At 33.9% G+C, this 26,718-nt stretch overlaps 1 protein-coding gene and 1 long non-coding RNA gene across 3 annotated transcripts in view; one reads left to right on the plus strand and one right to left on the minus strand.

Moving 5' to 3' along the window:
• Nucleotides 1-9,134, plus strand: part of LOC655506 (uncharacterized protein) — a 28,689-nt gene extending 19,555 nt beyond the window's left edge. The window contains exons 2-7 of one of the 2 annotated variants that reach the window (XM_064358771.1): nt 1,481-1,661; nt 6,372-6,595; nt 8,133-8,329; nt 8,408-8,531; nt 8,586-8,768; nt 8,817-9,134. In XM_064358771.1, the coding sequence (XP_064214841.1) occupies nt 1,481-1,661; nt 6,372-6,595; nt 8,133-8,329; nt 8,408-8,531; nt 8,586-8,768; nt 8,817-9,034 (1,127 nt within the window). In that variant the 3' untranslated portion in view covers nt 9,035-9,134. The remainder of the gene's footprint in view (nt 1-1,480; nt 1,662-6,371; nt 6,596-8,132; nt 8,330-8,407; nt 8,532-8,585; nt 8,769-8,816) is intronic. The other variant, XM_064358772.1, reaches the window with a different exon arrangement.
• Nucleotides 9,135-18,049: 8,915 nt separating this feature from the next.
• On the minus strand, nt 18,050-18,829 carry LOC135266260 (uncharacterized). The gene is made up of 2 exons (XR_010334165.1): nt 18,480-18,829; nt 18,050-18,435 (listed from the first exon to the last, which is right to left on the minus strand). It is a non-coding gene; the product is annotated as an uncharacterized LOC135266260 (long non-coding RNA).
• Nucleotides 18,830-26,718: the final 7,889 nt, after the last annotated feature.

A 26,718-nucleotide genomic window follows, 5' to 3' on the forward strand; every position in this document is an offset into this window, starting at 1 on the left:
CCGGCTATCTCTATCTACTAGTATGTAATAATAATTTATAAATATTAATATTAATAAACTTGGACAGAGAAAATAGTTTGTACGGTAATTTACCTGTTTTTAGTTTAAAATAAATTTAAAATTTATGTAAAGAAACAATTTTTACAATCGCCCTTTCTTCTTTCAGTTTGATCTTCTTCTTTAACTAGGGCTAGTAGATTATCTAGACAATACGTATACCCATCCAAATTCCGCAGTTAGTTATCTAATCGAAAATGTAATTTCTATATTTATCGAAAAATTGTAAGAAAAGTGCAAATGTAAATTAAAACGAAGTACGTGTGGGTACACTTTATTATTTAAATGTTTTATCAATTTAATTAATCAATTAATATCTGAAACACTAAAAGGACAAACAGAATGATCATTAATTAATGCACAAAACATAGATAATTTTAAAAACAACGTATAAAAAATAATTATAAAAACATTCTCTAAATTCTCTTAGACTAGATACCCTTTTAAGAACCCCTCTCTAGTTTCGTTAAGAATTCTTCCGAATTGTTTTTAGCATTGTTTCTGTACCTACTCTTGTTCTAAAAATTTTGCTATTGTTTTTTAAAACCGTTTCTAGAACTGAAATTTAGATTTTTCTTAAGAATATATTATTTTATCCATCTTTCAATTCGTTGTATAGATACTCCTTTGTAGATCGTATACAAAATTCTTTTATAAACATTTCTACATTCTCCAAATTTTCTTTTAGATTCAAAATTCTTCTACAGTCTCTTAGCGGTTAATTCCTACACCGTTTGGTTTAAAAGTCTTTTAGATTATTTTTTAGCAAAGTTTTAATTATAATTTACAATAATTGTTTTACAAAAATTTTGCTCGAATCTAGTGAAAGTTGACCAGATCACCTGTAAGCCATCCGAATTATTTACGCCCCGCAATAATAACAGTCCTGTCTGCTATATGAATCAATTAATCACGCTTCAGTTAAGCTCAATAATCCCCCTACGATCCGATTATTCGGCTCTTTGCCTATTAGCTCCCTCGCCCTCTACGTCCTGCATACTGCACTGTCTAATTGATAAAATATTCCAGCAATGTTTACACGCACACGCACAATTTTCACCCAAAAAAAACACAAACCCGAAACTGTACTCTCGCAATTAAAAAAAAAACGTAAAAATTGTAAGATTGACTTTGTGACCATCTGACTAGAAATTAAAGTCTCGACCGAGGGTGCACTAAACACTAATAAGCATGACGTTGCATGAAATCGCGATTTAAAGAGTTAAATAGGCAACAAAGGATTTATGTTCCGGATTAACACCCTCAAATTTGCTAAATGTATTCAGAGAGCGAGTTTAAAGCTGGAGATTGATGAAGTTTTACCGCAGGTGGCAGATTTGTGCACAATTAGATGAATGTACTTTTGGCATTATTATTGCAGATGAAATGACGGTTTTGGGGTAATTGATTTTTGATTTTCTAGCAGCGGGATTAGGTCCGTTGTGCGGCATGTGTTGCAGACCCATTAACGATCGATTCCTTCTAAGGATAATGGACGTCTCATATCACGAACATTGTGTGCAGTGTTGTGCTTGTGGGGACCGCCTGCATCACACATGTTTCGTCAAAGACTCCAAACTCTACTGTAGACTCGATTATGATAGGTAAGTTTGCCGGAATCGCCACAGAACAGCGTCATGTGGCGAAACTTAATTATCCTGACGGAAGGAGATTGGGCAACAATACAGAAAAAAGAACGAATCGAAATAAAATAATTAGTACATGTGTAAAAAAGTGTATGGAACTTGAGACTCCAAAATGAGATTGATCAAAAATTACTTTAGTCAAAAGATTCCCCTTTAAATAGATTTTAAATAAATTGCAGTTCAATTTGACTTAAACTTGTGATAAACAAATAAACTTGAGCAATGACAGTAATGGGCAGGCGCCATGGCAACAACATGTCGCTAAAAAGTATGGATACAATGAAATATTTTCAGAACGGTTTAACAGAAAACCTTGAAATTAGGGGAACAGTTAAAATTGTTTAAATTCTATCATCTGAGAGCTTTTTCAAATTTTTATCGTCATTTATTTTGAAAATACAAGACCAACTTGATTGATAAATGGCACGAGAAGTCAAATTTAATCATTTTTAAAATAGCATTAACATTAACATGATACCCACCTTTACTTTTGTTAAAATGTAAAAACATAAAAATAAAAAATTTTTTTGGAATAGTAAAACTAAGTTAGCTTTGAAAATACTGTTATTGGCGATATCTGTCACTTGTATTTTAGCCAAAAATTAAACTTGGGTGCAATAATTAGTTTAATAATAGTACATCTAAGTAAAACTGAGCGAAAAAAATTCTCATGTTGGTTTATCATGGAGACAGAAAGCCAAGAAGTTAGAAGAAATCAGTTTGAACATCGTTTGTAGCATAAAAATCAAGTATTCCGTGTTTAAAATTTCTTAATTTAAACGTGTTCTAAGTGTTATTTTAACAATTATTTTTGACTTTTACTTATTTTTTTTCAAAATGAATAAATGGATAACTTAAAGTCGAAGCCTAACCAAAGTGGAAATAAAAAGAAGGAATTGGACTAGTTTCGGTATTTATTTATACCATCATCAGCAGTCTATACTTCGACTTTAAGTTATCCATTTATTATTCATTTTGAAAAAAATGTAACCTAACTTTGAGATGGTCAACTCCCTCAACTTCCCCAAGGAATTTTACTTATTTTTTGATTAATGAGCTAACATAGATAAAGATAACAACATTTCCAAGGTTAATAAAATTTTACATTTTTCAAAATTTTCGATGTCTTTTTTAAGTTTCGATTAAGTTAAGATATGCATGTGTTATACCATAGAACTCAGAAAAAATGCTCTTCTCAAATATATTAAATTTGACCCTTGTTGATATTTAAAAAAAATCAAGTTAGCCTTGTATCCGAAGAACAAATGAAGATAGAAATTTAATAAACATCTGAAACGACATAATTTATATACTTTTAAGCATATATCAATTTTTAATAAGTTTTGATGAATAATTTTTATAATATTTAACTGCATCCATACTTTTTAGCGACCCTGTGTATTTAAAGAAAACTAAAAAAGTATAATGATAATAATTTATTTACTCTTATTTTAATGTATTAAACATTATTTTTTTAATTGTTGCAGCAAAATTCAACATTCAGGAGAAGAATAATGTTAGAATTATTAATGCTATGTAAATTTTAAGTGATTTTAATTATATCACAATCTTTAAACAGTTCAATTATTTATAGAAAGCAACAAACTGTGCAAATTAATTTATTGCTGTGTTTCGAAAGAATGACCAGAAAACGATAAATTGCACTTTTTAGAAGGAAGCATAATTTAAAAATGTCGCGCATGGAAGAGTTCCAAGAAATAAGAAAAAGCTATTTTAGTAATTAATAATTATATTGAGATACATTTTTAACCTTAAGATTTTTATAATAATAATAAATTATATTAAAATATTGATGAATGCATAAGTGACGACTTAGCTAAACTTTCCACTGAGAAACATAACTACGGTTTAAACTTAGGTTAAATTTAAACCGAGTTTACGTAATCAAAACTTAAGCTCGAACTGAACCTTAAAAGAAACATACGGTGAAAATTATTAAAAATACAATCGTGTAAAAAAATTATAATAGCCATTTATTTCCAACAGGCATTTGCCCAATTACAGAGATATGTTTCACTGGCTGGTGAATGGCACATTATGTATAAAGAATTATTAAATATTAGAATTTTTTTGGTGTCAAAATTTACGCTTTTCACTTTTTAAATGTATTTTTCAAAAACTTTGTTATATAACATTTAATATTTTGGTAATGCCATTTGCCGAAATTCAAAATTTTAAATCAAGTTGAGATTGAGTATTTAAAAAAAAAATCCCAAGGCCAAATATTGTCTGTTTTAATAAGATTATTTCATAATTTTGCCTCTGACTGTATAATCAACACTAAAAATGTTTTTGTTAACTTATTTCCTTCTAAAATGAGCAATAAACGATCAAATTTCTTTATTTTTCTCAATACTTGTTTGAAGCGGTCTATTAAGCGTACCTCCGTTAATAAGATTCCGATATATCTCAATGAAGGTCTCCCTTTATGCATTTCTAAGCGACGTCGGTGAATTTTCTCCCCTGCATATATGTGACACGGGATTAGAACTATCGTGGAAGAACGGCAGGCAGCATATTGCCAACCTCCCCCGATGCAATATGTTCCCGAACCGTCGCGTGTCATGGTTTATATTATTTGAGCCCCTGGAGGAACTCTTTCATACATCGCCGAATAGAGAACAAAGCCTCCACATTCCTTTATTTACAACAATAACACAAGATATTGTTCCCATATATGAGTTTTCACGAAAAACATCGACGTTTTTACAAAATTAACAATGCCGCCGCTGTATCTGACTCGATTTTATTATTACACTCCAGCATTTGACAAAGCTTTGACTATTTACTATTACTCGAATTAAAAGCGACAAGAGTGGCATCAATCACGCCGATTCCGGTGCCACAGCAATTGTGTTTTGATAAAGTTTCGTTTAGTTTGTTATTTATAACTCTTGTTGCGAATGCTCAAATGAAATGTTTTCACAGATTTGGCCAGCTCGCATGCAAACGGCAGTGTGACTGATTTAGGCCTCGCAAACGTAAAAAGGCCAATTAATGGTCTCGTAATAATCGTGAATGTTTGTCGTAACCGTAGTTTTATAAAACATTTTTAACTTAATTTAATATGTGTATGTTTTTCCTTAAAAGAAGAAATAAAAATAAAACGTGGTATATTCCTCACCTCAAAAGTTTGCACGATTAACTTAAGACAACGGACTTTTAAATACAGACTGTTTATAAAAGATTGTAGGATTCTATAAAAATTCTAAAAAGAAACAATTTTTATCTACCCAGGCAACGAGTAAAAGCAAATTTTTCATATACTAACATTGTTCATTTTTTCTTGAAAGAAGTGACAAACTTTTAAAACCTACTACGATCCCACATTCACTTAGCGACACACTGTATAATTTTATTGTAGAAATGTAGACCTATTGTGCCATGGTTATATATTTTTATTGACGAGTCTGATAAGCTTCTACGTATTTTTTTTAACTTAGCTTTATTGACAATAAACGTTATTATTATTATATTAGCAATAAAGGCCCGCTCTCGCAAATATATAAATCTCGTCCTGCTCAAGGTTAGTCACGTGTGCACTGCCTTGGGCCAGGATATTGAAGCTCCGGCTGGTCAACAACGCCAGTGTGTCGTTCTTGTGTAAATATTGCTCCGTTTCAGCCTCCGCCAAAGCGTGAGATTGTGAGTTTTGCTAACCCCCTATTTCGGGGTAAAACCCACCCATCAGAAATCAACAATTTTGCGATCCCTTTGCCGCAAATTTTAATTATTATTATTAGTCTCATCATAAGCAGGTAAAGAACGCAACTTCCCTTTCGCCTGCTTTGGATAAACTTTGCCCTCGAATATATATATCTATGTCATTTAAGGCAACCTTCGACGCGAAGGCAAATATTTGGAGAGTTTGACGGCAAGTTAGAAAGTTCCAGAAATGAGTTTTTGTCAAAGACACGACGACCCGCGCTCTCTGTTTAACTTTTGCTCTTAAACTTTTGATCAATAGCGTGTGAATTCTCTAATTACTTTTCTTACGTTCACTTCAATATTGGAGCCCGGCTTTTATTTCGTTCTAGGTTGTTGTTGAACAAATATTTTTGGACACCTGTAATACGAGGGGATGTACGAATGAGATGCACACATGACTCCCTCGCCCTAGCGGCTTTTTAACTGAGATGTATAAGCGGGGTCGCTTCATGTAGGGCAAATTTGTGCAGAGACAGTGGCGGAACAATTGGGCTGCAAGAAACCATTAAAACACCATTGATAAAACTGTTAACTAAAAATTTATCAAGTCATGAAGAACTTGATAACGTTATACTGTAGTTAGCTGAGTATCTTAAAATAAGTACTTTAAACGATGGAATAAAAAAAGTACTACTGTTAGGTAAATAATAGTCATTTTCTACGTGGTAATGTAAATATTTTTAAATAAGATTTGGCTAAGAAACAAATAAATAATAATCTTTATTTTTTTATAAAAATATTGATCCCTTGGCGTGCGCCCCTGTTTTCGGCAGCAAGCTGTCGGTCCGCACAATAGTGAGGTCGCACGTGTGGCCGCGGCATAAAACGACACCACAATAATTAATATATTCACAGCGTATGATTCAAACTCCGGCGCGGCGTCTATTCCAGGCTATTAAACATCGATTGCTAATCACGTCCCCCTTAATTCATTTTTAGGCTGTTCGTAAAGAAATGCTTGGCATGTTCGGAACGAATAGCGCCTGAAGAACTGGTGATGAGAGCCAGCGAGAATATTTTCCATTTGAGATGTTTCGTGTGCGTGGTGTGCGGAATAAGACTACAGAAAGGAGATCTCTACGTCATCAAACAAGGACAGCTTTTCTGCAGGATCGACTACGAGAAGGAAGTGGAGATGATGCAAGGGTTTGGACATGGTACAAGTAATGAATAAAGTTTAATAAAAATTTATAACGAATAAAATTCGCATGCATAGAAAATGATTTTTAGTTTTTGAGAAGCAGTAAAAAATTAATACATAATAATATTATAAATCCCTCACATTTACTAAAATTAATTTCAAGTTTAAATTTAAAAACTGGAGAAGGCCCTAAAGGCATAGAAAAGCCCAGAAAACTTTGCTATAGGAAGTTAATTTTTCTTTACCATTTTTATGAAGATAAGTGTGAGCGGAAAATTTTGAACAAAAAATTTCAAACTTTGAAATCTCACGAAAAGTTGGTATAATACGTAGAGTGAGCAGTAGAACTCAATGGAATAAACCGTTTTTTGTTAGTCTTTTAGTTTCTGTGAAAAAGTCACAAAAAACTTAAAATCTTCACTTTTTACAGTTTTTATACAGCAATTACGACGCTATTATAAGACTGAGAACAAAACAGTTTGTTCCATTGTAAAGAGCAGATCAAAATCTATGAAATAGGATGGGTTTTAGCAATTTTTTTTTAAATTTTGAATTTTTCGGAGACACTGAGGGTGTTTACACATTTTTCAATTTTTTTATTTTCTCAGTTTACGGCAAAACTATTCGAACATGAGAAACTATTTTGGTCTAAAACCATGTAAAATGACCTGAGAAATCAATTGGCGTAGAGAGAATCGCCAAATTCCCAACAGTTTTTTAATTATAATTTTTTTTTAAATCTTACTTATTTTTCCTTTTATTTGCAATTTTCACGTAAATTATTAACCGGAGAACAATATTTTTTTTTGAAAAAGATAGGTAATCAAAAAGGCTTTCCAACGATAACAAACTTCAGAGGGTTATCACTAATAGTTTCGGTGTTATTGCTCGATAAATGCTCGATAAAAATCGACAAAAATCTAGCAAAAATTGGAAAATTGAAACATTCAAAAATCGAACCTGTTGACTTTTATTATACTTTTAATAACTCGAGAGAGTCCTAAAGGCACAGAAAAGCCCATAACAGTTTGGTACAATAAGCTGATTTTTTTTTACTATTTTTATGAAGGTAAGTGTGAGCGGAGAATTTTGAGCAAAAAATTTCAAACTTTTAAATCTAGTGAAAAGCTGGTATACTACGTAGAATGAGCCAAAAAATTCACTAAAACCAACCGTTTTGCTCTAAGACCTTTAGTTTTTGAGTTATAAATTTTTTAATAAATAACCCGGCGCATCCACCATTTTTGAAAATTAATAATATTTTTTTAAATATGTTTTCGAGTATGATAATATTGTGAAAAATAGATGCAATACTCAAAATGAGACGCAAAATTCACTGAAATAAACCGTTTTGCTCTACGACTTTTAGTTTTTGCGTTATGATTTTTTTAGCGAGAAATTTTAAATACCTCTGTGGCCGGGACCATTACCCGGAGCGGCTCCGGATTTTCACGAAAAGATAGATAATTTCAAACGCATTTTAATGCTTTTTTATTTTTGCTCTTTATATTCAAGAGAAATAATCATCTTGTGTTAAAAGTACCGATTTGTTGTCTCAGGTGAATTTATCTGCGACGAACTTTTGCCGTCGAGTCGGGCCCACGACGGTCGTCGCGGCCCCAAAAGACCTCGAACAATTCTCACAACTCAGCAACGAAGGGCATTCAAAGCTTCTTTTGAAGTTAGTCCCAAACCCTGCCGCAAAGTTCGAGAAGCTCTCGCCAAAGATACCGGCCTGAGCGTCCGAATAGTTCAAGTGAGTGCAACTATTCGTTAAGAATTGCGATCATTTTTCTGGCACGTCAGACGGAAGTAATCGCGTTGTTTCCGGCAGGTTTGGTTCCAGAACCAGCGCGCCAAGATGAAAAAGATGCAAAAGAAAGCGCGTCAGGACAACAAAGGGGGCAAAGACGCCGACAACGACGATAAGAAACTCAACGTCAAAGAGGAGGAACAAAGCGAGTAGATCCACTTTAATTAATTTTTAATTGAGCGGAAGGACGTTTTTGCAGGTCCGCGATCGACGCCATTTTACAACGATAGCTGCAGTGACACGGAGACGACGCCCGGGGACGGCGACGCCCTCATGCACCCCAGAGCCGACTCCAAGCACCACTTTCTGGCGATCAAAGAGGAGATGGAAGACGGATCGTATTTCAAGACCAACAACAACTTGCCGCTGCACGCCTTCTCAGGTATAAGCCGGCGTTGTTTTATTATTTTTGTTTGCGAGGCTTGTTTAGGGCTGGGCGACGTTAGGCGAGAGGATGGTGCTGCTTACATGGGGATCTCATTTCCTTCTTCGCTTGATTCCGGACAACAAAATATGTTTATGACGCCACCCATGGCTCACCAAAATCCGCCTCATGCAAATCCCGGACTTAATCCCATCGATCGGCTGTATTCCATGCAGAATTCATATTTTTGCGCCGACGAGGAACACAATATGATAGAACCCTGAATACTCAACGAAATTAAGACTGAAACTTCGATGGACAGCTTCATAAATCCCATTTTTATCGATGTGTATACTCTCAAATAAAATTAATTCATAAGAAAAACGAGTTCTTATCTATTTATCAATCCTACCTATCCCCACATAGAAAAAATATTAGAGGGTTAATCAAAAATTACCAGCCTGAAGTTTTTTTATTTTAAATAAAAAGCTACTTTTTACTGCGTTTTTTGATTGCTCGAGTTATTTTAAAAATGTTTTCATCACCTTTTCTTACATACATATCTTAATTTAGCTGTTTTCGAAATATTTATGGTTTTTTAAAAATGTTTAAATTTGCATTTTTCATTAAAAAAAACGGTAACTTTCATATTAATTTTTTTGGGCATTTAACAGAAAAGCTTAGATCTTTGTTTCAGTGAGTTCAAAATTGAACAAGTTTAACAAACACTTTTTCAAACAGAACTAAAACTGGAACATATTTTCATTCAGCAAAACTTAAAAGATTATGGTTGTATTCCAATTTTTAGACAAATATCAGTATCAGAACTTCGGATAATTTAGAGTTTGGCCGGAAACTCGTGTTTATTGAGTTATTGATCTTCTTGTAAAATTGTTTATTGCTCAAAAAAATTATTCTATTTACCAATGCATCCGAAATATTGGCTTTGGACGAATAAATACGCAGAAAAAATTGGGGCATTTATCGAACATCAATGGCATTTAATTAAAATCATATTTAGTGAGTGATATTTATTTAGTGCGCTTAAAAGTGTCTCCGCATATTTGTTTTGTTGACATGTCGAGTATTTTATCACCGCGGACTAGTATTTGCCTAAAATTCATTCATCAGTCCGCCCCGCTCCAAAACCAATAAAAGTGTATAAACAATAATTTAATTTTTATTCGATACATCCAGAGATATTATCCCGTGTAAACATCAGCTCAAAGAGTATCAGGTGAATGAGTATTCAGGTGTGAGTTCCCAAGTGTCGATAGTATACACCTGCAAGAAAATGGCGGCTCTCACGTTATCTTATCAACGTGTTATCTGCTAGGATTTCCAAAAACATGAAAAAAACACTTCTAAAAATATCGTCCCTAGTTCGAGGGCTTAAGTCGCTGATGGAGCACTCCATATGGTAGAAAAGTCGGAGTTTCTCTGCACCATTTAATCCCATAAATGCACATATTGTGTAACATTGTCAGGTAATTCCATGGCTAAGGTACAGGAGCGCTGATTACAGCCGAACATTAAGGCTCTAATAACGTTTGACAGTAATTCCTCTCATTGCTTTTGCCGAAAGGCACCCTCCTCAATAATCGAATATTACCTAATGCTAACACGACCTCATAGTGGGCGACATTATCATTACCATTGTTTGCATAAGCTCATGCCCTGAAAGAGGCCATGGGAGTTGTAAACTCAGTCTCTATTTTCCTGTTTATTAAAAGCTTACTGTGTTAACAAAAGTTTAGTTTTTTACTTCAAAACACTAGCACATGCTACAAAAATACAGTTCCCGGTAACCACTAAATTTGTAGAATTTTATAGTAGTTTTCCGAAATCAGTGTTCGCTAATAAAACCGCAGGATCGCAACTTATAACCGTTTTTATTACCACCGCTGTAGTTTTATATTTTTTCAATGTTGCCACAACCGCGATTTCATTATCATGCATATTGCGAGTTTTAAATTAGAGAAAAACAGTTTTGTTCTTGACCATTACACGTGGAGCAAATAAGTGTGTATTCAAGCCGCGACCTCATAATGGATCTCAGTTTCGGTGAAGGAAGTCGGCAAACACTTAAAACCGGAACTTGCGGAGGTTAAGACCGGAGTCGAGAAAATATGGCGCCATGTCGGGGCTGCAATAAGGCTTTATTATCCTTTATAAACAGGTAAAAGTGGTGAGCAGGGGGCGAGCGAATGAGTTCGCCTTCCCTTAAGCTCGACTTTACGAGCGCTCGTTTAAACCCGATGACAAGTGACGAACTGTATGGCACAATATCGTGCGCCATTCCGGGATCCGGACTACCGCCCGGATATTGCAATGTTTATGCGTCAAGCTGTAAATCGTCTTGGCCTCGTAAATCGCTTATTGGATTCCATTTGCTCGGTCGTTATGTGTAACATGTGCGAAAATGCTGCCGAGGCGATTCGTGACCGCACCAGAAATCCCCGAAAACTAATTTGCACATTTTTTCACACGTTATCTAGTATTATTTTAAGCAAAATTTTATCCATAATTAAAAAAATAGCATTGGTTCATTTATCAGGACAACACCGTTTGCTAACTACAAGTATAGTCAAGCAGTATAGCTTTAAGAAACTGTGTCTTTAGGCATAGTTTCGAAAGCTCAAGAATTTAACTATTTTTTCGTTAACCGAATGAACGAATTCAAAATGGTTATGCAATAATTTGTCTCTTTAGTAGAAAGATGCAGTGTTTACAAATGTGGGGAATCAATAAGTAAATTGCGAAATTTATATTCTATGTGCCAATACCGGTTGGTCATGTAAATTCTGTACTCTGTTGAAATAATTTTTTTTAACTTATATTGTCTTAAAATGTTAACGTTTTTGCCAGGAAATACATATCAAAAAAACAGATTCTCAACAACATTAGTTGATAGTCTTTTAAATTCAATTAAAAAATTGATCCTAAATCATATTTAACAAAAATACAGTTATTTGCGTAATTTTTGGTGTACCACTTATTTCAGCGTAATTTAGTGGCTTGAATGTTTTCAATTTACGGCTGGAGGTTCCACAGTTAAACAAACTGAACCCGGTCCTGGAGACGTAAGCCAACGCCGGTTTGCGGAAAAGAAGAGAAAGAATTCGTCGGGATAAGAATTCTGTCCAGCTCTGGCAGATATATCGCGCGTTGCAGGAGAAAAATAGGGACGGGTGGGCAGCTATGTGCAGGGAATCTAATATCGTCTGATCCGAGCATTCTTCTCGAGCCAGCCGGAGCTGTTGTCCGCGGGATTGCAGGGGAAGGAATCCGCCCTGCCCTAAACTATGCCCTCGCAAACCAAACCGACGTCTCCTTAGAAACTCAGACGCTGCTTCTTACTCATCACCACCTTTTTTCCCTCCACACAAAATACAATTCAACTAAGAACTAAATGCAAATATTGGGCGATGACCACCTGCTAACATAATTTTTTCAACACCAACCAATCAATCATTCGAAACGAAGGGTGCATCCGCCACATAAAGATGTTAAAACTACAATGATACAGCCGAAACGAGTTAACGCATTCAGCACACTCACTGAACCGCATAATTTAATCGCATTGGAGTTTGAAATGAGCCACAAATATTTCTTTGATATGAATTAGCACGTGCTTAGGCGGACGAAACTTGTAATCACTAGAGACCCGATTTTAGAAAACTTTCCAACGCAATTTTTAAAGGCTTTTCTTTAAACTCGAAAAAAGTTGCATCAGCCTTGATTTTAAAATAAAAAAATTATTTACGTAGAAGTGTCAAAAGTCCACAGGGTAGATTTTAATTAGTCGTGTGTTCTACTTTTCTAGAATTATTAGTTCTTGTGTAATAATTTTAAAAAGTTAGTTTTAGTCAAAAAAAAAAACAAATTATTTCAAAAACCAAGCAAAACTGGCCATTTTATTCGCATCTAAGGCGAAATCCCGTTCTGTGAAAAAGATCGACCCTTAAACCGGTTCACTGGTGTCTCATTTGTTCCAGGAATGAGTAATTGACCAATAAAAATATAAAATTCACATCCTACTTGTTTATTTAGTGCACAAAAAATTGCAAAACAAATAAACCTTTTGTTATTGGATATAAAATAGATATTGCACTCCCAACTGTAATTTTACAACATCGAATTTAGAACAATATTTAAGTTCAATAATAAAATTTATTGCAAAAAAAAGTTTTTATTTTTCCTAAATTACCTGATTTTAATATCTAATTTCTGTTTTTGTTTTGGCACCTAAGTAGAGTTTTTAAATCACGAAACTTTGTATTTTCCGCCCGTTGAGCGGCGGTGTTTTTCGCAGAGATGTACCTGTCCTCGGTATTCGATTACGCGTAATCATGAAAGGGAATAAAAGGGTAAAAGACCCCATACATCCACATTCAGCTCGGCTGGTTGCAGCTCGATGACAAAATGAAAAATAATTATGGCGGCTGTGCAGCGCATAAATTAGGGGCGGTAATAATTCACGATTTTTGCGGCCCTGTCCGTTTATTAGAGGGTGCATGTAAAAATCGCCGCACGAGGGAAATGAAGTTGGTCCTTGGACGTAATGATCCTGAAGGAAGAAGAAGGCAAGGCAGGCCTTGATGGCACGTCACAGCGTGTCAGGATTATGATCGGCACAGCAGCGCGTGTTGCCATTTACATGTGAATCATGCCGCCAGTTGTGCCACACTGTTACTGCGACTCTTGCTCACCCGGAGAATTTTAATAGCTCGGGGTAAATGCCTGCCTGCCGCCCGCCTTCCTTAGGGGTGACAAACATACCTAACCGCCGCACGGCTCGATCAAATTACGACACGACTGCCAACGATAAGAGGCGTACTTAAGAAGTAGACGCGTTTATAGACGAGGGAAATTGCCGCAAGGATCAAATATGGACGGACGGCTGGATGTAATGTTGCCCGGAATTAAGGACAAGTCCAGTTTAGCGTTATAACTTTGGCTAAATGAGAGTCTTAATTAAGGGTGTAAACAAACAAAACAAAACTTTACACAACCTGGAAATGCTGGGGAAAGCAAATAAGACATAACTGAAACACACCCCTTCAAAGTTACTATTACAAAAAAAATTTTGTGGTAGAAACTATTTTTTGGCCCAACATAGTCAGAAAAACTGAAAAAATCTCATTTCATTAACAGTAATAGGTCAGGTCAGGTGATGTTAGAATCATTAAAATTTTGAAAAATTCGTCACCTCTGCAAAAAAGTCCTTCATAAAAATTTAGAAAAAAAAACTCGAAAACATCGACAAATTCTGCATTCATAACAGACTTTGTATACAGAGTATATTAGAAATACGTGTCTTAATTTTAACAGGTAACAGAATTCAACAAATAAAACATCTTTTCTATTTGTAATTTTTCAATAAAAAAATCGCAAATTTATTTAAAATTCGGAAAAAGATAACATACTAAAACGGGTACCCGCCTATGGGAAGAATAAAAAGCCGAACTATTTTCATTGTGATAGAAACGGACCATTTAAACAATTTAAAACAACAATGAAAATTGTTGCTATAAATACAAACAAATTATTAAATACTGACTGGCTGTTTGCACAGTGAAAATTATAAATTAGAATTTTGCAAAATGTTATATAGAAAAGTTGTTGAATTTTATGAGTTTTATTCCGTCTTAAAATTAACACACGTATTTCTGAAACAGCTGTATGTGTTATATGTGTTATAAAAAACACTGTTAAAATTTTGTTGTAGGTGTTTATAATAGGTAATATATCAAGTAAACACGCAAAGCTGAAGAAGAATTTAGAACTTGTACTAACTTTTGAGATTATTTCATTTAAATTACAGAAAAATCTTCAAAATACCTGATTGTATCTTTCGCCAAATATCTTTTTTCAAAATAAACACCTTTCTTCATTAAAAATTTATATAGGAAATTTATTGTAATATATAATATTATACGTACGTGTTGCCTGTCCGTAGCTATGTTTAGACACAAGATAATAAACAAAGGTAATAATATCTGTCCACCTCCTCAAGTATTCCATAAAAGTAAAAACGATTTCAAAAAACAAAAGTGCATCCAAAATCAACATAAAACTCTAAATTTTGATACAAGTAAACTTCCAACATAAAAACATATTTTTTCAATTTTTTTAGGAAAATTTTTGAAGTAAAACCAAAAACCTAAAATGTTTTTCAATTTTCCACCGAAAATAAGTTTTTAGTGCTTGAGGAATAATTTGATTTCTTAGTGTTTTGTCGTTTAAATGAGTAATTTAGTAATAATAAAGTAGAAGGTGCGAGCGTGGCGTAAAACGGTCGCAGAGTTCCGGGTTGGTGGGTTAACCACGGTTAGGACCACACGCCCACAACGATAAAGTTAAGACTCATAACTATTAACTGATGTGGTTTGGGCGACGGTCGCTTTGAATAATGGCTAACTAATGTTGAAGGCACGTGGCGATATGGGCTATAGCGACGTTAAGGTGGCTTAGTTCCCGCCAGACTCGTGACCTTTTAACGGAATATGAATGATTTAGTGAATATTAATGCCCGGAGTTTCGTATTCATTACGGCTTAATTATCATGTCACGTCGGCCGACCAGAAACCGAAACCCTTGCTCATGTTTATCTATTTTTTTTTCCAATGCAGCCAAAAATATTTTGTAGACTTCCGGTGAAAGATCCGCGAGATATTCGGTTCGCTCCGGTGGCGTATTTATGTGCGTCGATAAATCAAGCAGGTGGATGAAAGACATTCATATAAATTTCCGTGAAAGCTATCGAACACAAAACAGAATAAATATCCGACATTTTCCGGAAACCTGGATGGAAACGCGCACATCGGTATTGGTAGAGCTGAAGAGTACTTTCCCTCTGAAAAGTTGATCTCGAGTAAACGTTGTCCCTTTGCGTCTTGCTCCCCTTTGCTCTCTATGCCGGTTTAATATCTGACTGGGGTGTAGTCATCTATCAGATCCAAACAGACAAGAGTTTTATTAAAAGTCAGAGCAAGCACGTCAATGGGCTGCCGAGGGTGGGGCAAAGGGAGACGTCGCAGGGATGCCGGCTTAGACATACGAGAAGCGTCAATCTGATCTATTGCAGATTATCCTTTGTTGCGAGCGCGTTATTATGAACTTCTATTCAAAATTAAATAGCTCGATATGCACCCGAAGTGTTGTTTGGGACGTGATTCATACCTTGATTTTCAAACGATCTCTTCTTTCGGTTCCGTTTTCACAATGCATTCTAGCACACTTTTTACTCTTCAAGGATTATTGCAATAGCTTCTCTTGCATTCTTTTGCTGACGCAATCGTCCAAGCAAATTAAAATTTTATTTGAGTTTTATGTTTGCCAATAACACACCTTCATTTTCTCATTTTCCTAAATTTTAATAAATCATTTAATTTCCAAAAAAATGCACTCAAACAATAATTCCGAATTCATAGATACCTCTTCATATGTTTTATAAAATTATTTAAGAGTTGGTAAAATATTTCTTAAATAGAGATACCTTATACTTCTTTTTTATTTAACAATAATACAGCAAGAGTGTATTTCAGTTATCTTGAAAAAGGAAATTTATATACTGAGTGAGCAACCTTATCGCGCACCCAAGAAAATCGCGACTTCTAATGAAATAAAAATCCTGAAATTTTACACACTAGCCTGTACATTGATATGAACCATTCTCGATTTTTATTAAATTTTTTTGTTAATAAATAAAGTCGTAGCAGTTTTGTGAGTTTTTGGGCACTAACTGTTAATTTAACTACAAAGTTTTTAGACCAAATGAATCCTTACCTGCTAGCCCATCAAACGCTGGTATCAGAATTATAAATTTTTACTTGGTTGGTGAAATAATCGGTCTTTTTTATTTAGACGCAAACTAGACGAGTGATTTATTAGAAGATGGTATAATTTGCCAACAAAGGAATCAGTTACTAGTAGCCGACCTCTTTGAAGCCCTTTATTTACAGTTTTGCAATAAAACTGATGCATTGAAATATTCCAACGAAATCTTTTACAATCTTACCCTAATTACACTTCACATTGTCACCTAAATTTACGACACCACAATTTTTAAAGTTAAAATGTAAAAGTGCGTTTAATTCATTAAATCTGATTGGTATTTTTCTTCGCTAATTTCGTAAACAATTATCTGAAGTAAATACGCGTAGTTTAGTATAAAATTTAGAATTAGATTTTTTGGTTGAAAATTACTTTTTTTTATTATTATTTTTATCTGCAAGTAAAAAATTACCAAAAAATTAGAAAGATACCTTTCAAACGTACAGTCAGGCGTGTAAAATATTTTTTATTTAAATAGAAGTCGCGATTTTCTTAGGTGTGCGATAAGGTTGCCCCACCTAGTATAAAACAAAATGATGCCTCATTTATATTGTATTCAAACATGCAGCCCTCAATAAATTCGACCATTTAATATGTAATTATAAAAATATTATTTTCCGAACTTTTAGTTCGTAAATTCTGTTTTTCTAATCACATTGTAAGTCACATTTCCCAGCAAAAAATTCAAGAGGCAGAAACATTTTGGTAAACAAACACGTCTTACTCTTACCTCTTGTTAACATTTTTCTATTTTTTTGCAGTTGCAATAACAGAAGCTTAAAGTTCATCTTTGTAACAATACTTCTTGTGACATGATCCAGATCGCACTCCCGTAACCGTAACCTTAGTAAATCAATTTATATTTTGCGTTAAAAAATGTTAATAGGTTTTTATGAATCGGGCTTTCGCCTCAGCGCCGCAATTTTAGTAAAAAATTGATCTTCTCATTACACCTAACGCGTAGACTAGAGCTCGGCTCGGCCTTCATATAAACTCATATTTCACGGAGCTAATCCTGAATTTAAGCGCATCCTGTTGACGGACGGATTAAGGATGAATGCGGAGTGTGCCATCCACCCGCTGTTTAATACAGCCACCCGCGAGCCGACCCACGTCCATTTATTAATAAACCCGGTTTATGAATATTATAATGTTTGCTTGTCCATCAAAACGTATTAAGCGAAATTTCTGCAACAAACTTTCGACTTGGTCCTAGTTGTCGCGCATCACAAACGCACTTCCTAAATCCGCCCCTGACAAGGGTGCCCCAAGGCCGTGTTTGCTTTGAGCAAGTTGGAGCGTGGACCACCAGCTCTTTGAACTTCTATTAGCAACACACCCGCCGTGAGAATCCGTTTGATTGGCATTTCTAACGCTTTATACCAGATATTTATATTTTCCTCCCCAGGAGTTGGCTATTCAAGTGGAAGGGTAGGCCCTCGGGCAATAAATACAACTGATTTGGAGATTTAGCAGTTTTTATTTTTTTTGCGAATTCGGATTTTCAGTAACTTTTGGGCTTGTTGTTTTGTGAGAAAAACGTACTTCACGGGGACAGACACCAAGTCATTTTGGGACAAACGAATGAAAAAAGTTCTCACTTCACCTTCATGTTTGGGCGAATCGTTACCATAAACTGTTCCACAATACGTCTTTCCTCGTCGATAAAAACTAGCTTTAACCATCATCAAGTTACTGTGATGGTAGATAATATCGTCCACACGTACGTCCTTCTCATCTTCGTTATGGAAAAAATAAACCGGGACGGTTTTCTTAGTCTTGTTATAACCACCAACGATACAAGCTGGGTAAAAATTGTACTTTGCTTTGTCCCACACGGCAAAAACTAGTTCAGGTCGTTCGAGATCATTAATAAAGAAATTTTTATACTTGCGGAAAAACTTAAATAAGTACATTATTTAAACACCACCAAAACCATTCTTTTTTATGTTTGATGAAGGGATACTGATAATTTTGTAGGGAAATTTTGACAAACATTTTCACCTCTCGAAAAACGGGAGCTTGTCAATTTTAATATCGATGTTTACATGGAGATCACGTGAATCTAAGTACCTGCGATTGTGAAGTCATCAGATATGCGAGCCACTGTTTGAGCTTCCGGTGGGGAAAGCAACTCCTGCTGGGGCGAAAACGCGTGCCAATGTAAGTGTTTTATCGCAAAGATGACATAATGATAGCGAATCCGGTCGGATTTGATTAAATCGTCATGATTCCCAGAGGAAAATTTCACCGCTTTATTTGCCGGTTTTCTAACCCATTGGGTCACAGAAATAGTTTTCCTAAAGACATTACAGCCCACAAATTTTATAATTGTTAATTTATCCTCGATTTTTTACCGCAAGTGTAGTAGAATACTTGAAATTTTGTTAGAAAGGTTTTACAAAATAATCAAACAACAATTTTTTGTTCATTTTTGAACGCCTTATGATTGGTCTGTTTTACAGTTGGGAGTGCAATATCCATTCAATATCCAATGACAAACGCGCCATTGCAATTTTTTGTATTATTGTTTTTATTATTTGTATTTTTTATATCTTTATTGGTCAATTAGTCAATTACACATTCCTGGAACAAATGAGACACCAGTGAACCGGTTTTAGAACCGATCTTTTTCACTAAACGGATTTTTGTTTTAGATACGAATAAATTAGTCGATTCTGCTTAGTTTTTAAAATAATTTGTTTTTTTTTTGACGAAAACAAAATTTTTTTGAAATTATATTACGCAAAAACTAAGAATCTTAGAAAAGTAGAAATTTTACAACTAATTAAAAATCTATGTTGTCGGTTTGGGTAAATTAATAATTCAATAATCACAATGGAGTGTTATACTCGAAAGTAAAAGTTTTTGGAAATTGCAGATTCTGAAAGTAGACACAAAATGATGTCTAGTAATATCGGTCTGAGTTTTTTTAAATCGGTACTTTTTTAGTAATAATCGAAAATTTGCGCTGTGACGTAAGCAATGTCTCGACTAATGATTGGTCAGTCTTTCGCTGCATACAATTAACGCTACGACCTACGTTTGGTCTGGTAAACGTCAAATACAAATGTCAAAACTGTGAGTTGTCGGTTGTGACTGTGTTGTGTGCTAATATTTTGCAGGAGTTTGTTTTGATAAAATGACTGCTCCTGCAGCACATCTGAAGTCGTATGTAAAACAACAGAGGCAGAAATTAAGAAAAAACGTACGTCTTTCAAGCTATCTTTGTTGGCAAGTTTTCTATCTCAAGTTCTGTGACTGGTTGATTCAAAAAGGAACATTGCTGACGTCAGGCCAGAAATTTTCACCTTTTCAATTATTTTTCTCAAAAACGGTAGAGCTTTGGTTAAAATAAAAAAATATGGGTCGCCTATTTTGTTGTTGGCTATCCGTATAAAAATTTTCATTTTTTAGTATAACACTCCATTATAATAATTAAAATAAATAAAGTTTTAAAATCAAAATTAACAGTTGGCGCAATTTTGACACTTCTACGTAAATTATTTTTTTATTCCAAAATAAAAGCTCAAATTTTATAAAATACAAAAATGGTTTAAAATTAAAAAATAATTTAATATAAAATATTAGAGTATGAATATTTTAAAAAATTAAAAGTTCAAACACTGACAAAGAAACTTTAACGCAGAGAAACTAAAAGATCTTAGAATTCTCAAGAACTAAACGACTGAAAAAGGAAGAAACTGAAAAAACTATAGAACTAGAACAGAGAAACACAAATAAGTTGAAACATTAGATTCTGAATAAAAAACCAATAAACTTAAAGACTGAAAAGTTAAAAGCCTTAAAAACTGGAATGCAAAAAAAATAAAAAAAAACAATAAGATTAAAATACTCTAGATCAAAGTGATTAAAAGAGTGATAATTAAAGAAATATAAAATTGCAAAGTAAGAACAATAATGATAAGATAGTAAAACCACGAAAAACAGAAAAATTGTGAAAATGAATAATATGAAATACTGTGGAAAAATTAAGAAACTAAAAATCGAAAATAATGGAAACCTAAGAAACAAAAAATCTTTAGATGTAAAATAAAACAACTATGAAATAGAAAAATTTGATGGCTTCTGGAGAATACGTGTTTAATTTTTTTATAAATTAAATCAAAAATAGACAGTAAGTTCTATAGTCTACTTAAAATTCTAATTTTATTCTACGTATAGAGATCTATTAGAAATTTCTGATTTCTTCTCCATTACTATAAACACATAAAAATTACAGATCGATATAATTTCTTTACATTTCATTTCCGCCGCATTAAGTCATTGCTGGTTCAAACGTTTGACTGTACGTAAAGTGACGTTAACATCAAAGTTTGCCCATCCATGCACTTATTAGACAAAGGAAGGGAAGTCAACTGTTGCCAATTTAAATGATCTAAGGCACACTCCGGGGATCGCGTATTAGTAACAATTGTTTGATGGAGATATGAACAGGGTGAATATCTCGACACGTGCCACCAGGAGACACACTCACCTGTGGAGTTTTAAAAGCTACAAAGTTCCCACGTGTTGCAAAAATTTGATTTCAATCAGAACGAAAAAGATTGTTTTCAATTATATAACTTGAGATTATTTGTACGCTATTCGCTCCAATACGCACGGCAGTTTAATTAGCTTTTGAGGGGTCATCAAAAGCCTCTCCAAATTTCAATATTGATAGACGGAGTGGATGCTCGGATGATCGCGAAAAGAATCCCGATTATATTTCTGTGTTCAGTGTTTGCCGAGTACATCTGACGCGTTCACATATGTCGACGTTTAAGGAGCTTCACACAAATGCGTAAAAAGCGCCGGATTTAACACCATGTGAACATCAATTAGTCATTTCTTCAAAGAGCGAAGCACAGATCGAAAGCACAAGGCGCAGAAAGCAGCCGCGAACTGTTGTGAGAAATGTAACTCTAATTTTACTTTTAATTAAGTTCTGTCATTAATCAAGGGCACACGGCATGGAGTTGGGAGTCGCTGCCTCGACTGCGATCCTTGTTGAGCTTTAAGTGCACGAGGGATTTCGCCCCGAGTTTTGCTTTTGAAAAATTAACATGATTTCTCAGATTGACTCAACAAAGTAGAGAGATTTTCCATAATTAAATTTCGCGCACTTGCAATTTATATAAAATACATATAATTAAATACATCCCCCGATGATAACTTATGAATAAATTAAGACTTTGTGTTAATTATTATTAATGGTTTACTAATTTATGTTCAGAATCAACAAGTGTTTGAAGGTATTGTACCTTTTATAATTGGTGTCCTGAATAAGATTAGTTTCCACTTAGTTGAGCTTTATTTCATAAATATCTCGCTTTGTTTGTTAAATAGTCTCTTCCTGGTTAAGCACAAACAACACAATCCTTTCCCTTGTCACTCTTGCCTCATTGTAAGTCGCGATGGGGTTATTAATGAAAGAAATTACCATTAAATTAGCTTTTTGCTTAATATAAACAATTATCAAAATAAGAAACGGAGTAATTCAAACCCAAGAAGGGGATTGAAAAAGTTTGAATACCAATAATAACCAATTTGAATAATTGTATTCAAATTAATTTAAATTTAAGTCAATATTGGTGGCATTAAAAAATCAATTGTTTGAACACATGGCAGGCTTACCCCTTACTCAAATAATGTAAAATCGCGTTGTTTTATGCCGGAACGCGTGTTTTACTTTCAATCGAATCACCGTTCAAAAATCAGTGCGTGACCGTACAAAAATGGATGCATATTAAAATACAAAAGTCAGAAGTTTGGTTTAGTTATTTAAAAAACATTACTGATAGATATACTTAGTGGCACATTTTAAAAAAATCATCCTGTACAATTACACTAGTTTACAAGTATTTTTACTTTTACCAAGAGATAATTTTTCTGCTTACTTACTGAACTAAAATATGAGTCATTTTTGTCTAACACGTCTATTTTTTTTTAATACAGGATGTTCCGTCTGAACCCCACATTCGAATAATATTATATTATATTGATAGTTCTAATAATGATAGGCATCTGAAAATTTGTATACAACCATAATCTCTTAGGTTCCGCTTCATGAAAATATTTTCACGATGGTAAGACTTTATATTCCGGTTATACCGAAAGTCGCCATCAACATCCTTATTTTAAATAAAAAATATATTTTTAATGCGTTTTTAGATTACTAAAGTTATTTTAAGGTAGTTTTCATAAGCGTTCTCTATATCTAAATTTAGCCGTTTGCAAAATATTTGGGGTTTTAAATTTTTTTTTTTTTGGATTTGCACCGTCCAGTTCAGAAATTGAAAACTCAGCCATTTTTAAAAATTTGGAAATATTTTTTAGCTCATTTGAAAGAGGGAGGAAGCCTAGATCTTTCTTGTTTTCAGATCTTTAAAAAAGACTAACAAGTCCCAAATATTTACAGTTAAGTCAGTCAATATTTACAGTTACAGTAAATTTATTTCATTAAATCGTAGAGAATTTAATTCTGCATCAGTCTGTATTAACATTCTCTAGGTATACTTATCTTAAATAGTTTTCAAGTTACAATAACTCTTTGTTGAGATTGAAAAATTTATTAGCCATAGGCCTTTTCTCATGAATTAATAGAAACGAGCGAAAAAATGTAAGAAATTATGTTTTTTAAAAGAACATTCAACAAATTTATTTTGTTTCACAGGACGAATAACACAATTTTGAACAAAGTTTGTCGTTTGTTTAAACAGATTTTTTTAAGGTAAACTATGCAAAAATAGCTGTGGTTAGTAAGAAATTTTCTACAATGTCAAAAAAATTAACATAACTTGAAAATTATCACAGATAGGTAAGAAATGCTAATACAGATGGATACGGAAAAAAATTCTCTTCCATCTAGTAAAATAAAAATTAGGACATCTCATTTGAAAAAATTAAGTTATGGGTACTTGAAGTTGTCCAAACTTAACCTTATTTCTTTGGGTTTATTAACTTCTTTTCCAATTTTGAACTCACTGGAGAACAGATATAAGCTTTTTCTTTTAATTCTTCAAATATGATTTCGAAATTTGTAAAACTAAGAGAGTAACCCATTTTTTAAGTGACAGGTGCAAATCCAAAAATTTTCAAAAAACCTTAAATATTTCGAAAACGGCTAAACTTAGGTATTAGAAAAGCTGGAAAAACGGACTTAAAATAACTCAACTAATCCAAAAATGCAGTGAAAAACATAGCTTTCCATATTAAATATGAAAGTTGGTACTCTTAGGGTTAATTATTCTACCGATACACATTGGTTTCATGGTCGTGGTCGAATTGGTTCCCAATAATCTCTATAAGTATAATTCTGTAAAAGGTGATGGTCGAATTGGTTCCCGGGTGATGGTCGAATTGGCTCCCGCATGAGCAGGTAGGTAAAAAGGATTAAGCCAAATATATGTTAATATTTTAGATTTAAAGCTTGTAGAAATGTTCAAATAATTATTTTCTTGGCACAAAATCCAACAACAAATTTCATTTATTCATGGCTAACTGGTTACTTAAAAAAAGGAGAATGTAATTTTTTAAGCTCAATGCTCTCCTGTAAATTTCGTAAAATGTTTCGTCTATTAATGACTATTAAGACATCTCACATGATGACGTTGCGTTCGTTAATATGTCTATTAATACTATTAAAGCATCAAAATAGAGACAAATTACAAAAATAATTTTAACATTTTTCGACATAGTACCCATTAAGTTCTATGCGCCTTCTTCATCTTTTGGAAGTACTTGAATACTCGAAGAAATATTTATCCATAGCCTTTAAATTGTTAAAATACGATTTGTTTTTGAACGTTTTGGAACTTGTAAATTTGTTCATACACTTACAAACGCCATTTCTATTATCATAATACTTTAATCTGTTTACCTGACCTACCTGACCGATGGGAACCAATTCGACCATCCCCGGGAACCAATTCGACTATAATTACAGAGGATTACAGAATTTGGGAACCAATTCGACTCGTCCCGGTTTCATCTATTGGTAAAAAACTGTGTAAATTAGTGTATAAATTGAGATATCACATTTCTAAATGCAGCTTTGAAATGTTGGCACCACCCCATCACATGCCATAAAGTCAAAGATAAGATCGCCCCATTAAAAACCGGAGTTGAAACGTAGTGTGAGAACCGTTTGAAGCCTTCCCAAGAGCCTTCCGAATCGAGTCAATCACGCCCTGTTCAGGTCCTATTTGATATATTCGAATGATTTGGATGGTGGCAATATTCGGGGTGGACTCATGGGGTGGTCGACGGTGGCAGTCACGTGTCTTCGGCGAGAAAACATTCAATACCGGTATTTGCGGCACGTGACTGGGCTATTTACAAATTGCCGGCGGTGTGATGAGGATTGAAACAGTCTGCCCCCCGGGGACTCATGAATGTGGATTTCCACCGATACAGACTACAGATACGACGTCCTTAGGGAGCAGTCATGGACGATTATCTGCTTTATTAAATCCGGACGGTTTGCACGTCAACCCGACCGAATATGAAGGTGGGACCAGACACAATTAACAACAACAAAAGTTGAAGATAATGAAGAGAATGGGAAAAGTCTGGGGCGAAATTAGAAAATGTCCACGATCAGGAACTTTAAAATAAACGGAACAACAGAGGTTTCATATCCAAAACATTTATGGAATTTATGCAGACAAGAGTCACCAGTTGACCAAAGACTTTCTTAAAGCTTTTATTACAAAAAAAATATAAAAAAATTGTCGTATAATAAACAAACTCAGCAAAACATTTCATTTTGTTTAAAATCCAATTAGAAATTAATGAACAAAATTAAATTTTTCTACGATTTTTTGCCTTATCTTAGATATTTTTTTACGAAATAATGTCTCTGCGTCAAAAAAAATCGAAAAAATTAAAAAAAAACGTTTATTCTCGAATTTCAGTTTTTGTACATTTTCAGCTCGGTTTATGTAGGTAATAAATTCAAAAACGTGTTTAAGAAACTTAAAAAAGGAAGATTAACTCCGTCTTTAACCGTATTTTGTCATTTTCAGCCTATTTTTGACGAAATTTTGCCCAAAAACAAAGGAAATCCCTCAAAGAAACATCAGTTTCATTTTATTTTTGTAATTTTGAGGCGTTTTGTCAAAACTTATTTTGTACAACATTTAAATGTTTTTAATAGACGCGTCATTTTCATTTTGGGTGACTGTACCTACCTCGGGAATTAAAATAAACCAACAATTTTATTAAATTGTACATTATTTTTGAACAAAATAATTTGTAAAGTGACTCAAAAAAACCCACGAAATATAATACCTACTTCACAGAAGTCATGCCTAATGGCATTATCCATGGTAAAGTTCACAAAATTACCTTTATTAAAATGTACATGTTCTAGAATTAATAATTTACAAAAAAAAAACAAATTTTTAGTAATTTCTTTAAGGAAAATTTGATCAAGTTCGTGTTGAGCTTGCACTGTAACTTTAATATTTATTAAAAATAAAATGCAGCTTTAAAATCAATGTTAATGGTTGTAGATCACACTTTTCAACCAAATAAATTTGTGCCATTTATATACACGTTATTTTGCATAATTAGAAAAAATTTCAAAAAATAACTTGACTAAAAGTGTTCATGTCTACAAGTATGACTTAGCAGAATGTTATCTAACGTTTGGGATAACCGACAAAGCCAAAATTAATAAGAAAAATTTCTGAGAAAACTTTAAATAGAACAGAGTATGTCATTTGATGTTATCAGTACCGAGTGGTTAAATAATAAGCTAATTTCGGGCGTGTCAAGATCCGATAAGATTATCCAAGTGCCCCTTTCTGTTTCTTTCAATTATCGTGGACACAAACATCAGTAGCACATTTAGGGGTGTCGCTTTCGCCCCGACCTTGCAGCTGTTGCTGTTTAGTCACGGCACTAAAGTTGCGTATGAAGTCTGACGCGCGTCAAATTCGCAATTTGTCCCAGAACAAAGGATAATCACCTGTTTGTGCAAGCTCGCCTTTATTACATCACCCATCGAGTCTTTCCCCTTGTTACCGCCCCCGAGATGTCCATTTATATTTTCCGCATGGTTTTACGCCCGATTTCTGGATTCAATCCATTTCGCCCAAAAATCACCAATATTGGTGATCGA

This window comes from Tribolium castaneum, chromosome 1, assembly GCF_031307605.1.
Source record: "Tribolium castaneum strain GA2 chromosome 1, icTriCast1.1, whole genome shotgun sequence".
Classification (NCBI taxonomy): Eukaryota; Metazoa; Arthropoda; class Insecta; order Coleoptera; family Tenebrionidae; genus Tribolium; species Tribolium castaneum.